Below are 14982 nucleotides of genomic sequence, written 5' to 3'. Positions count from 1 at the left end.
CGGATTTGCGATTTATACAGAGTGAGCAGCTGTTTGGAAGAAAAGTAACACCGAGAGCAAAAGAGAAAACCAAGTTTTTTAGATGCAGAGGAAGCAATATTTGTAATGTGCTTGTGCCAAGAGAGATTAGAAGTCAGGGTAATCCCCAAAAGAGATATATCATTTTCCCTAGAAATCGGAGTGTCACTAAAGATAAGCATAGGAGCAGAAGAGTCCTTTTTGTGAGATATAAGACAAGACTGAGTTTTAGGAGGGTTGAAATCAACTAAGTTGGCTTTACCCCACTGGAGAATTACCTGAAGATTGGCATTTAAGGAATTGGTAGCAGATATTCGAGAAGTTGAAGCAGATTGAGCAGGACAAGGTTTCTCAAATGGAAAGTGGAATGCAATCTGCTGTCATCGGCAAAACTATGGATAGGATTTCCAGTCAATGGAAGAAGGTCATTAATATACGAGAGGAAAAGAGTGGGGGAAAGAACTGAACCTTGGGGGACACCGGCATTAGTAGAGAAGTTAGAAGACAGAGAGCCATCTACCATCGCCCTCAGTGAGCAATCAGAGAGAAAACTGGATAACCAATTACTGAAAACATTTGAAAAACCATAATATGGAAGCTTGTTTAGAAGACCTTTATGCCAAACACGATCGAAAGCCTTTGAGATGTCAAGAGCAACTACTTGTGTTTCACCGAACCTTTCCATTGAATTAGTCCATAAATGGATAATATAAGCCAGAATATCACCAGTGGATCGACACTGACGGAATCCATACTGGCGATCGTTGATCAGACAGAAGGTTTCTGGGTAGTCTAAGAGTTAGGGGTTAATTAATTTCTCCATTACTTTAGAAAGAGTAGAAGTAATTGCAATGGGACGATAATTGGATGGGAGGGATTTGTCATCCTTTTTAGGAACTGGCTGGATATGAGCAAATTTCCAAGCAGAAGGAAAAACACCTTTGGAATAAGAAAGTGAAAAAAGTCTGCAAAGAATAGGAGTAAGTTCAGGGGCACAGGTTTTGAGAACAAGTGGAGAAATACCATCAGGACCTTGAGCTTTCTTAGCATCAAGATTTTTCAAAATCCTTCTGACATCCTTTTGGCATTGAATGGAGTGTGTTGGGAATGGTGGGAGGTGTTTTACCAAGATCATTTATACATGAGTTGGAAGAAAAAGGGGTTGTTAGAAGGTCAGCTTTATCCTTGGCTGAAGTAACAACAGAACCATCTGGTTTGGGCAGAGGTGGGAGCAGAGATGGGCAAAAGTTGCGGCCAATAGTTTTGGGAAGAGACCAGAATGCTCGGCTACCATTGGGGCAAGAAGCAAGTTTTCTACTCTTAGCCTGTTCAAACTCTAGTTTGGACTGATTAATAACTGCTTTACAATTGTTGCGAGCTTTGGTGTACACAGAAAATGAAACTGAAAAATTCGAAACAAGCCAATTACGATATGCAACATTCTTCTCTTGAACAGCCTTAGCACATTTATTGGAAAACCAAGGTTTAGATAAAGGACGAGATTTTAAAGTGGAGTGTGGGATAAAGGATTCCATTCCTGCAAGAATAATTTCACCCACACGATCTGAGCAAACGTTGACATCAGAAGTTTTGAAACAGTAATCCGACCAAGGAAAAGAAGTCTCGCAAGTCATCCCATTTTGCATTCTTGTAGTGCCAAACAACCATGAGGTTGAGAATAGCCATGAGATAAAGGTTCCATTGGAGAAGAGACAATCACTAAGTTGTGATCTGAAGTACTTAGAAGGGTTGTTTGTGAGAAAATGATCAAGCGTATTGGCTGTATGATTAGGATTGTCCGGTATTCTTGTAGGTAAGTGAACAATCTGTGCTAGGTCATTAGTAATTGAAAAAAGCCTCATCATCTTGGCCAGCTGGGTTGGTGTGACCAGAAAGCTGAAGCCAGCTGGAGTTGTGAACATTAAAATCACCAAGGAAAATTATCTCCTTGTTAGGAAAGTTGGACTGGAGAAAGTCAAGTTGCAAAGAGAGGAAGTCAAAGAGCTCCAAGTGATTAGTGGAGTTGGGAGAACGGTAGAGACAACAGATGAATTTGACATAATGAGGTAGAGAGATTTTAAGCCAGAGAAGACCAAAGAGAGGAGATTCCAAATTGCCAAGTCTCTGACAGGGAATATCAGAACGGACATATGCACAAGTACCACCACCTTTGGTGGACTTGTGCATATGAGGCGAAAGGAATCATACAGCGAATAATTTTGGCATCTGAGATGAGCAGTACTTGAATCAACCGATAACTGAGATTCTGTCAGAAAAAGTACATGGGGTTTGGCAGACTGCAAGTGGAAATGGACATCATTGAGATTAGAATTGAGACCACGTATATTTATGAAATGAATTAGGAAGTGCTTGGGAGGTTTAGATCTTTTCGCAGATAAGCTTGCTCTATTAGTTTGACAATTCATGGTGTATTCAATAGTAAGATAAAGTCAGTGGGACATGCTGTATAAAGTAATGAAATTTTTGGATATGGCGTACATATGGTAAGAATATACCCAGATCCTGGACGTAACGTGGCCTCGACAATGCTCCCCGCAAAACACTACTAAGACTCTCTCTCCAGTCACTATCTGGCAGAGTAGAGGTAGCAAGATTATACACTAGCTGATCCGGAAGCCTCCTAGAGAGTTAACAATAGTTTCGGTCCGGTGTACTAACTTGCGGCCGGCCTGCGAACACCGTTTTAGAGCTGTACCCTCGAAATGTAAGGAATATTGGATCTCGCCACAATGTTCATCATAACCTCAAAAGTCATCAATCATACTGCATGATGGAAGAGAGCAATAATGATAATTGCTCTTTTTCAAGAGCAATTATCCTTATTGCTCTTGAAAAAGATATTTTAAATGTGCACATTTTCTGAGTATTGTTTTCTCCAAATGTAGATATTAAAAGCTTATGAACAATTTATAATTCTTCAGATTAGTGATATTTCAGCCATTACTCCAATAGATAATAGTGGTAGTACAAACTGAATCAGGTTAACTAATGTTTGAGGAGTTTAAATGGAGGCTTAGAGATGAAATTTGAAATATAAGAGAACATCTAAAATAGTTTTGCCGATCTTCATTGTTTCTTGCATTAATGGAGAATGTCAGCAAGTTTCCATCTTGTCAACTAAGCCTTTAGGGTATTTCTACAAATTATATGATTTGAATTTCAGTAGATTAAATCAGCAAATCTTATAAATAGAAGCATTTCCTAAATTTTCTATTGATATAATGCTGTGGTATTTAAAGGCTATTCTACAATTGCTTAGTCAATTCTATGATTTGAATAACATAATACAAGAATTGCAGTACTCAACTGAAAATACACTAAAAACTGCATTGGATAAATAAAGCATTCATTATTCGGGCCTCGGCCTTAAATCATAGACAATCAATTACAAATTTGTTAATTTTGGCTTTTACCTTTGACAAATTGGTCTGTGATATGACTGAAGATACTAGAAAACATTTTGTTCTGGTTGAAATTTTCTATCAGAAGAAATTTTCTTTGCAGGTTTCAAGTGCCCTCAGTTGCATCATTAATCTTTTTTTTTTTTAGTCCAAGTTTTGTCACTGTATTTTTTTTTTTATAATAGCCAAAATTAATGAACTAAAATTTGAGTTTTTCTTAAGTGTAGTGATAAGCTTTGTTAATGTCGTTTAAGTGAAACCTTAGAGATTAAATACTTTTTCCATTGTCATATGCAGTATTCAGTATATTTTCAGTTGGTCAGTTTTGACTTTTAAATGCAGAAAATTTGGTTTTCACTATCAACAGAGTTATAGTAATGATATCTGGAAAGAGTGAAGTGGGCTACTACTTTTACTTCATTAAATTGTTCTACAAGCTAATAGCTGAAGAAACATTGTATTAAGCATATATGTTGTGTTGGTTGCTTATATTGGACTTCTTTTAATAAAGTTTTATCTTTTATTTTCGGTGCTTGTTTTTATAAGTAGCATTAATGAATAATTTGGATCTTTCATGCACTATATATTTAAAGGGGGGTTTTTTTGTTGTTTTTAATTCTTTGCCCTAAAAAAAACCAAGTTTTCAGTAGCCAACACTAATTCAAAAAAAAAAAAAAAAACAACAACAAAAAAATGAATTGTCTCGAATTAATATTTGCTTGATGTTCTAAAAGTATTTCAGCACGTTTACAACATCAAGCAAAATACCTTTAAAATTGTTTATTGGATTTCTTAACATGCATATCTTTCCTGTTGGTATCATATAATACATGTTATTCAAAGAAAAACAAAACAAGACAAAAAATGAATGAATGCTTGCTTGATGTTCTAAAAAAATTTCAATACTTTTAGAATATTAAGCAAAATATTTTTTAAATTGTTTATTGGATTTATTAGCATGCATAACATATCTTTTCCTATTGCATCATATGATACATATTAATTACTTATTGTTAGTTTATCAAGATTGATCTTTCAATTAGAACAATTTTTCAGAAATATTCTGAAACACTTCTAACTGAAAGATAGATCTGTATTAAAAATTTTCCAGATCTATCTTTCAGTTAGAAGATATACTGATGATCTTATATACAAACATCATATATTGATATCTGTATATAAGACTTTATAGTTGCAGAAGAGAAAGTCTGGTCTATATTTGTTCATATGTAGCATTTGTATATATCTATTACATTATATTATTACGTGAGTAAATTTTCATTATGCTTCAAATTCTGTTACAGGCCCAGCAGAGTGTGTTAACTCAAGAAGATAGGACAAATGTAAGGCACACGTTATACCAGGGTAAGCCAAGTGGTTTTCAGGTATCTTCCCTTGGAAATTCACTAACACGTCGACCTCTCAGTGACCTGCTCACATATAATGGTATTTGTTTGGGATATTTATGCTTGACTTTTGAAGCATGAGAAATCCATTAGCAAGAGAGGAATGAAAAGCATGTTAGCATGCTAGATAGACGCATGACTGAAATTGACTCAGAAATGTAGGGGAGGGACAAAAAAAATCAGTTCTTCTATGTCATTAAGAAATAAATATTTTAGTATTTTAAATTTGCCCTCCATAACAAAGTACATATCATTTTCATATCTACCATCATCATAAAAATTTTAAATGTGTACTTTTCCATGTTCTTGTTCTAACTTCAATTACATGCCTGCTCTATTTGAAAAATTTTTATATATGTAGACTTTGATGCAAAGCTCATTTCTGTAAGCAGAAAATGGGGATCAAATGTCAAATTTAATTATTTCAGGAAGTTTGGATTTTATTAATTGCTTGAAATATTCTCATGTAATATTTCTTGTCATGTGTGTCACTTTATTTTCTAGCACAGTGGTATTATTCTTTTATTTATTTATTTATTTATTTTTTTTTTTGTGAGTTGACTACAAATAATAGAAAACAAGCACTAAGCAAATTATAGTCATACCCATTATTCAACTATCTGAATAATGGGTCGTAGAATCAGTTTTTTTTATTTTTCATCATGGTGCCACTATCTTTGAGTCGTGAGTTACCAGTTTTAGGATGAGATAGATAGCTTCTTTTTTTTCTCTCTCTCTTTTTTTTTTTTTTTTTTAATCAGCAGTGCTGATGTAATTAAACTGGCAAGCTCTGGTCCAAGTATGTTTCATCAGCAATGCTGATAAAAATAAATATACTTGGACTTTGCAACAAGTTAAATGCAGATAAGATAAACATTTGTAGATTGGATATATTAGTGTTCTCATTTGACTTGTCATTGCTTAATATAATCAGAGATATACAGGAATTTTGCCAGCAGCTGATTATCCTGTTGTGTAAGGCAACGGTTAGGTTTCATTTTAAGAAGTATGATGATCTATTGGAAGAGGCACAGAGAGAGCTATAATATTTCTCAGTGGGCGTGAAAAAGTATTCTTACTAAGAAAGACTTCAGTTCTGCAAATTATACTGTCTGAAAACTAGGCTGTGAAGATCTTATTGGAGTTTTAAATGGATTGTGTAAAATAATTGCTGATGGCATCTTCATTTTCCTTGATGACACACTTGTGGGGATATAAATTTAATTTGGAAAAGTATGGTTGTAAGATAGATGTATAGACCTTTATCTGGTATTATGGAAACAATTGTTTGAACAAATTTTAAAGGATTAGACAAGTTAGTATAAAGGATGGGCAAATGGTTTTTTTTTTTTTTTTTAACTGATTCTATATAAGTTGCTTCCTTACATCATTTTGCTACTACCAATACTATTTGCTATAATATATGTAGTAGCTACATATATTATAGCAAATAGTATAAAACCCTATATGTAGTAGCAAAATACATTTTGCTACTACATATAGGGTTTTATGTAGTAGCAAAATACATTTTGCTACTACATATAGAGTTTTGTAAGAGGAGTTTAGTATGGAACCAATAAATCATTGGTAAGACATCATGTACCTTCCTTGTTGTCTATTTATACTGCATAGAAAACTTCATGTACATTTGTATTGTAACCCAATAAGTCTTTACTGGGTTACAATTACAATTACCGGGAAACACTTAACTCCTCCCCTGGTTTATAAGTTACCCTTGGATTTTTGTTTTTCAGACCATTGTAAATAGTGGTCTGAAAAACTTTACATCAGTAAACAGTAAACATCAATAAACTTTTACAGCTTCCACTGTGCACTCTCATTGTTATCAGAAGAAAGATTAGAAATAAGGACCTAAGGGCTAATCTGCAAGGGACCACACCTGCTATGCTAGTCCACTCAGTATGCATTTATGACTAATCTGTCTACTGTGCTTTAATCAGAACCACATGAATGCCCCCATAATCCCTACCCTGTCTGGTTTATACAATCATCTGTCATGTTAAACTATTAGCAGCATCACTAAAATCTAGATATATAATGTGAGAGTTGTTTCTTACATCCAACTGTTTTATAACTTTATCATTAGTAATTAACCAGATTGGTCAGGCAAAATTTTCCCTTCATGAACCTGTACTGTGATCCTTTTATGATTCCATTCTTATCAAGATGACCTTTAACCATGGACTCTGTGTTCTTACCTACAAAAGTTAAACTTGCTGTTCTGTAGTTGTCCATTACCTCTTTAGTTCCTCCCATGTGAAGTGGGGAGATATTAGTTGTTCTCCAGGCAAAGGAGATCATCCCAGCATCTAATAAGTTATCAAAGTAACATTCCTAATGGTTTGATGCCTTCACATTATTATACAATCAGCAGTTTCACATTTATTTTTGGATCCATTTCACAGTACCAGGCTTACTTATTCCTCTTCCTGACAAAAATAAAGACTAATGAAATTGATTTTAGTCTCCCCCATTTGAATTGTGGAGGCATTTTTCTCTTTTACTCCTAATAAGTCTCTCTACAACTGGAAAGTTGGAGGCAACTGGAAAGTTGCTGGAGAGGCCTTCATCCTGCAGTGGATTGAAAATGGCTGATGATGATGATGATGATGAAGTCTCTCTACTAGTATTTTAAGACACTATATTGTACTGCTATATATTTTCAAAGAAATATAATTCTTCTTTATGTAAAAACTTTATTTAATTGCAATATAGTTTCCTTACTCAGAAAAATTTGTTATTATCAAATAAAACTTTAATTCCTAATTTGAATCAATATCACACTTAGTACTATTATTGTGTAATCATGTATTAAAATTTATGCTACCTTATATATAATTCAGCATGAATTTTAATTAGACAAGGGTGGCCAAGCTTAGTAATCAGAACTGCACAAGATAAGCTTTGAAGGCTTGATAGCCACAAGATAACCTTCATAGACTTGAGCTTTCAAAGTGCATTTTTGAACTTAACAAAATTCACACATGCAGTAAAAATTTATTTTTCAGATCAAACTAGAGTTGAATTTTTCTGGTCACTTTCATATACAACCCTTATTAAGGGCTATTTGACAGTGTGATAACAATGTTTTGGAGAAGAAACCATGTTTTTTGTAATGGTGAAATTCTCCACGAATAAAGGCACTAATTGTTTATGAGAATTTTTGGTATTTTCTAATACTGGGCACAACTGTTTATAGAATTCTGAATGATTAAAAGAAGAAACCATGTTTTCTTCTTTTAATCATTCAGAATTCAGTGCCCAAATTTCTTGAAAAATATTAGCCTGGTATTATACTTATTAAATGTTCAGTTGCTACTTGCAAGTTTGTTTTTTATTTATTATTATTATTTTTTATGTTATGTTAAAGTATTAGTTGCAGGAATAGATTCCCTACCTCAGTCTATTTCTTTGAGAGCCACAGTTTGGCCATCCCTGTACTTAGAGATAAGCCATGTTCTTGTTCTGAAAGCAATGAAAAATGATGCACATGAATAAACTACACTTTTTTTTTCCAGTTTTATTGCTCCTCACAAACTTTTGTCACTTCATTTTGTGTTTAAGTAACATGTATATATTATTTACTGTGTATTTCCAGTTTTGTTAGCTAATGTTAATATTCATTTTTACACTGCACCACATTTTTAATTTTGTAAGGATTTTGTATTGATACACTTGATGAGACTATCTTGTCTCTTCTTCCAGCTGTGCACATTCAAATATTTGTGAAATAGTTTGTAACTTGGCTTTACAAATTTTTGCAAAAAATTGTAAAACAGGAAATGAATGCAATGTAAAAACAAACATCTGTATTGCCTGAGTTTATGATCCATCAAGTCATGTTTGTGCCATATTTATCAATAATGTGTTACAGTTGGAGTGTAAAGGTCCAAAGAACATTCTCCATCATTTCCTTCAGTACAAGAATGGTTTGTGGATTCTGTCTTTGAGATAACTCCGGACATTAAAATCACACTGGTTTAAAACAGGTGACATGGAGGCCACACCAATCCTTTGTCATACATGTGAGGGTAGTAGTTAGAAATCAGCATTTCCAAAAATATTTCATCTAGGAGCTCCAGGTCAACTCCTATAGTATGGAGCCCCTCACACAATCACATTGAAACCATTTGTTGTCCACATCAATGCCACAGCCATACAAAAAAGGCACAAACTTGTACCTGGTGACACTGAGATAGATATTACTTAAGATGTTTTCCATCAACAAACACTGGCCCAAAAATGCCAAATGAAGAGAGTGCATGCTACAGTGATCCTCTGTGCACATTATTGTTAACAGTAAAGTGGCTTCTCCCATAGCCTAAATCTTGCATTTTGCCTATTCACATTCATGTCTAAATGAAAGTGCACTTCGTCAGAAAACTAAACTTTGTTTGTAATTTCAGGTTCTTACTCTAAGAGTGCACAGAATTTTAGGCATACTGAACACTCTGTTCTTTCACATTTGATATTAATAGCTGGCTGAGCTGATTTTGTAAGAATATGTTAAAGTGATTCTATTGGACAGCCATGTTTTTTACTGGTACAGCAACACCACCTGTGAGATGATGATATCCCTCCTCTCTCTTAAGGGTGTTCCTATATGGTATATAAATCACTTCAGTCTTCCTTACTATGCTGTAAGACATATACATTTGTTTGTGAAAATTTATGAAATCCTTCCTTGTGCTTCACAGCAAGGAAGAACTTTCATAAATTGATTTCCTGAGTTTTGTCAATCCTTTCTAGTGTTCTTAATGACTGTTGGCCTGCATGACCTTACCTTTCATTTAAAACACAAGCATGCCTGTTCTTTCATATTGATCCACTGACCTCAGCACAGTTTGGTGTGTTGGTCCATCACACATTCCGGAGCGTTGTCAGTAGCTTTTTTGAACAGAAATAATTGAATTCTCACTTCCATAGTGTTCCTTAACAATAATTATTTTTTGCTCAGTGCTATACGCCACCATTTTCTTCATATCTATCAGCTGGAGAGTACTTACTGTTGCAAACCAAATCTCCACACTTTCTCTACAAAGTAGTGATGTTGGTACAAAAAACTTGAACTTGTGAGAATCTAAAGAAAATAAATAGTATGATAATTAAAAAAGCACCCTGTAGAAACACCTGATTTTTCTAAATAATCACCATCATGCCCAACTGCTTTGCACAACCTCAAAACAAGAGCTCACGTAGCTTTGTAGTAAAGTTCTTGTCCTTCTTATTGTTGCCTTTGCATAGGCCAGCTGATTCACTGTTTTGCACATGCTTGCTTGAACAATGTTCAGTTATAGGGACATTTCTCTACACCATTTGCCATAATGATGTTCCTACTGGCGCCTCCGTAGCCAGGTGGGCAGGAGCAGCAGTGCATAGCACACACTTCTTGATAAGACCGGGGTTCAAGCCCATGACCACCAAATACGGAGGATGTGGAAAGGTCAGGGAATGACCACCGCATATCCCTGGAGCAATATGGTCTTAGTTGCTAATGCTCCTAAAAAAACAAATAACAACATAACATAACTGTTCCTACTGAACATGGCCAGCCACTGCAAGGGAAGTTGTGCAGACTGGTGTGTCCATCTTCTGTGGATGTTCTCTGCTTGCCCCAGAGACTAACTCTATGGCAGTTGACAGCATTGTCCCACATACTTCTTTGTAGTGAATCACTTACAGATGTTTTAAAACTGCTACAGAAACACTGTGTGTGAGATGATGGATGATGTCATTAGCATGATAAAAGACAGGAAGGATGTACTTATATGATGTGCACGTAACAATTCTGAAGAATAAATATAGTTTATATAAAAAAAAAAAAAAAAAAAAATTAAAGCATTTCTCTTCGAATGGCCTTAAAAAAATTTCAGGGATGGCATTAAAGTATTACTTTGTAATTCCATCATTATGCCATATGTGTTATGATAAAAGTAATATTTTTTTCACAGTTATCTTTACTTCCTCTGAAGAGAAATTTTGTACTTTAAGCAAGCTTCTTCCTAGAAACTAGTTGTCTCTCAGGCCAGTCACTTCACATGGTGATAAATGGTTCTGTGTTTGCCATCTGCTTTCCTCTTCTCTTATCAGGGACTTTCTTTTGCTGACCAGAATCCTGCCCACAATTTTTCTGGTAGTAGTTTGTCACACTCCACTTTGATTCACAACTCCTACAAATGTATTACACAGACAACCAAAGCTTCTTGATTATCCTCCACCACCAACTGTATTAAATGCTGATATCCAGATCATTGGTTGGGGTTGGTGGGTAAGGTAATCTAATTGGCTGCAGTTAGTTGAGGAAACTGGAAAGGATGGAAGGATATCAGACTGGGAGTGAGTCGTGAAAATAGAGGAAAGGCATGAAATAACATCAGCCAATTTCTTAGCATTCATCTGCTGCAAATTCATAAAAAGGAGGAAATGCTGTGTTATCACATATAGAATGTGCACTAAATTCATCAGATATTTTTCTTTCTTATTATGGTTGTAAAAGGATATGATATGAAGGACAAACATGGTAACAAAATTGGATGGATAGATAACTGTCATAACTTTTTTTTTTATGGAAAAATTATTCCAGGCTAAAGAACTGTGTTTGCAGGTGCTAATTATTTACTAGTGGAGCAGAATTTTGATTGAGACACTGGTGCTTTTCTGTGGTAGCTGATTTCATCAGTAGAGAATAGGTTGATCATCGGCTTCCACATTACACTGGAAAATTTCAGGGCTAATATTATTTTTGCTGTATTTTTATGTTTCAGATAGCTATCTCCATTTATTGTTGTTAAATTCTTGTTTTATTCTTGTTTTATAAATTCTTTCATTTTCAAAATGAAAAGAAAACTTTTCATTTTGAAAATGGTGAGTTTTCTTTGCACTTAGAGTTATCTTTGTTATGCTGATGCCAGCGATTCAGCTTTATGTGAGATTGGTTCAGTTAGAACACATTTGACAGTTCTTAGCAGCCATGATTATTAGATCTGTTTATATTTTTAGCTGAATGAAAGTGAAAATGGTATTATTAAATGGTTTGCTGGTATTATAAGTGCTAGATCTTATGTATATAGTCCTATATTTAATATTATAAGAGTATCATTTAAAAGAATTTAATTAATTTCTTTAATTGAATGTGCAGTTTTAATTTTGCAATAGTAGTCTTTTTAATTCAATTCTAAATTGTGGTAATTTGCATGACCTCATAGTGTTATTGAATTTCAGGAGGTTTAAATACAAAATACCAAAACCAGAGTTCAGTTTCTTCTGTGATGTTTACTGATGGTTCCTTTCTTTCTCAAGAGCATACGCAAAATTCAGTTAACTTTTCTAGTTCATCAGTTGGCAATGAGGTAACGTAATAAAATTTAATACCAATGAGTCGTAATAAAAAAAAAAATTAAATTATTATGCATTGTGTAATATTTAAAAAATATGTCATTTGTTTTTTATTATTCCTAGTTCTGTAGTTCATTATTAAACCCTTCATGGGTACATACATAATCTTGAAAGTCACTTCAAACATCTGTTAAGTACAGATTGTTTTGCAATTTCTCTAGTATGTGCTGCCACCTTTTATTTGTATTTCCAACCATTTTTAGACACAGTTTATAATAGATGGTAGCCCAAAGACAACTTTGAAAATCAAAAGTTATCACACCTGTTGACATAAGTTATTAGATTTGGGCTTACAAAAGCTGAAATTGAAGGATCTTTATGAAATACAGATCCAAAGGTATAGTGCATGTTTTTGCTTAGATAGTATGAACCAGAGCTGTAATGCTCGATATGTTCTACGTTGATATCAATATTTGTAAAATAATAAGAGGAGTTTACCTCAGTATAGTACGTAGAACACTTCCGTATATTTTTGCATAAAAAAAAGTAACAGTGAATTATATTTACGAATTTTTTTTTATTTATTTATTATTTTTTTTATTTTAATTTCATTTTTGACAATAATTTTATTCTAATGTTGGGCAGTAAAGTCAAAATTATATACATGTATAAGTATAGAGCATATTTTTTCATCAAAAAAAGTAACCGTGATTTTTATTCATGAATTCTTTACAGTTTTTTTATTTCATTTTTGACAATAATTTTACTCTGGTGTTATGCAATAATGTAAAAATGAGAACAAATTAATATTTTAAAGCTTTATATACAAACTTTTCATTTTTACAAAATTTCAAAATTCCACACTTTTTCATAAAACTCCATAGAGTCCTTTGCTCTCAAAAATTCACTAGGCTCACTCATGTGCAGAAAACTTGCTCATGAAAGGGCTTACCTGAGTACTGTAAAGACATGATTTATTACTGTAACTCTTTTAGGAGCATAAATGTTAGTGTTCATAAATTTTATTGTTGCATTTTTTTTAGGGAAGTGAAGATCAGTCCAGCCCTCGTTATTCTATAGCTTCCAACAACAGTTCTACACCCAGTTCGCCACCTAGCCCAGTTGACAAACGTGTAGCTTTTGAAGATAGGCATCGAGGATCTTCAAGTTATGATTCATGATCCTAGATAGTTCCCTCAAAGGACATTAAAATAGAGTGCTTATTCTTAGAGCACCTGGGCTATAAACTTCGGGACGTGACAGGAAGGAAGGAATAGCCAACAAAACGTTCAGGGTGGTGCTGAACTGCTATTTTGTAAATGTACAAAACATTTAAAAGGCACCTGATCTCTGTACTCAAAGCAGATGTTTGTTTAATATTTTGTAATTCCAGTTCTGAATTTGTAAAAGACTTGATATTGCTAAATTTATAGAATTTTATATTGTTCAATTATTAGACAGAATATGATGAAACAGTCAGTAGTTTCTATAGAAATTCTTAATGGGTTGAAGGTTTGTTACTGGGTACAAAGAAATACCTACAAAAATATTTATATTTTGCTGGTAACCTTGTAACAGTTTAAGTTACTTTAACTACAACATTGTACAGGTCAAGATTATATGTGCAGATTAACGGCATTAATAAGCACTGATTGTTCAAAACTGAATCTTTGGTAATAGATTTGCAACGAAGATATATGGATACTTAATACTATGGTTCTCTTTAGGTGAATGAACACTGAAAGCAATAATGTATAAGGTATCCATTAAAAATATCAAACACAGTTATATGTGTATATGAAAAGGAACAAAGAAGATAGAGATGCAAGAACAAAATGTGTGCATGCATTTGTATAGTCGAATAATAGAAAATTTCTTTATTTATTTTCTTTTTATGAACACAATTTTGGTATAATTAAATATTACCAAAATGCTTTGTAAGTAAACAAGCGAGAAGAATATTTAAAAATACTTCACTGTCCAGAAATAAAAATAGTATTGTATGCACAATTCAGGACCCTTCAAAAAAAAAAAAAAAAAAAAAAGGGAGAGAGAGAAAGAAACTGCTTAAACAGTGTTTTCATGCTCGCTCTGTGCATTATTCACTTTCTGATTACAAAGCAAATTTTTCAGCTTTATAATTCGAAAATAAATAGATCATATATTAAGGCGACCTTGTTTTTCTTAATAAGTTTTTTTTTTTCCTTTTTCGTTTTTTTTTTTTTTTTTTTCCTTTTTCTTTTTCTTTTTCTTTTTTTTTTTTCTTTTTCTTTTTCTTTTTTTTTTTTTTTTTTCTTTTTCTCAACACTGAGATAAAATATGTATATATACATTGTACATGTAAAATCAAATTCCATACAAAATTGGGCCTTCAGAAATGTAGCATTAAAAATTATCATGAATTTTTTTGTTGTTATTGTTATTTTTATTAATATTATTATTGTTTTTTTTTTTTTTTTTTTTTATTATTATTTCTTCACCTGCATACAGATAATTTTCTGAAATTTTCATTTATTGCCTGTGTGGTAGTTGAACATTTGGTTATTACAAAATGACCATTCTCAAATAATTTTGAAAAAATTGATGATTGAAGTCATTTTGAATTCTAATACCTATAGATTCCAATTCCTCTTTTATAATTGAGAAGAGAAATAATTATGAAATCAAAATACTTTATTTATTTAAACTCTTTTGTACATAAATCATGTAATTTGTTAATGTACAATGATTGTTATGATTTTATTGCTTTTTGTAGCTAGAAATACCATTAATGGTTTTGG

At 33.1% G+C, this 14982-nt stretch overlaps 1 protein-coding gene across 1 annotated transcript in view; it reads left to right on the top strand.

Annotated features, from left to right (window-relative positions):
• LOC150084800 (serine/threonine-protein kinase Genghis Khan-like) overlaps nt 1-14247 on the top strand; it is a 477571-nt gene extending 463324 nt beyond the window's left edge. The window contains exons 38-40 of the mRNA XM_090376356.1: nt 4745-4886; nt 12089-12216; nt 13246-14247. Coding sequence (XP_090232482.1) covers nt 4745-4886; nt 12089-12216; nt 13246-13383 — 408 coding nt within the window. The 3' untranslated portion in view covers nt 13384-14247. The remainder of the gene's footprint in view (nt 1-4744; nt 4887-12088; nt 12217-13245) is intronic.
• The last annotated feature ends 735 nt before the right edge of the window (nt 14248-14982 follow it).

This window comes from Mastigoproctus giganteus, chromosome 6, assembly GCF_048544385.1.
Source record: "Mastigoproctus giganteus isolate SK-2022 chromosome 6, ASM4854438v1, whole genome shotgun sequence".
NCBI classification, from domain to species: domain Eukaryota; kingdom Metazoa; phylum Arthropoda; class Arachnida; order Uropygi; family Thelyphonidae; genus Mastigoproctus; species Mastigoproctus giganteus.
This window is presented reverse-complemented; position numbering and strand designations above follow the sequence as displayed.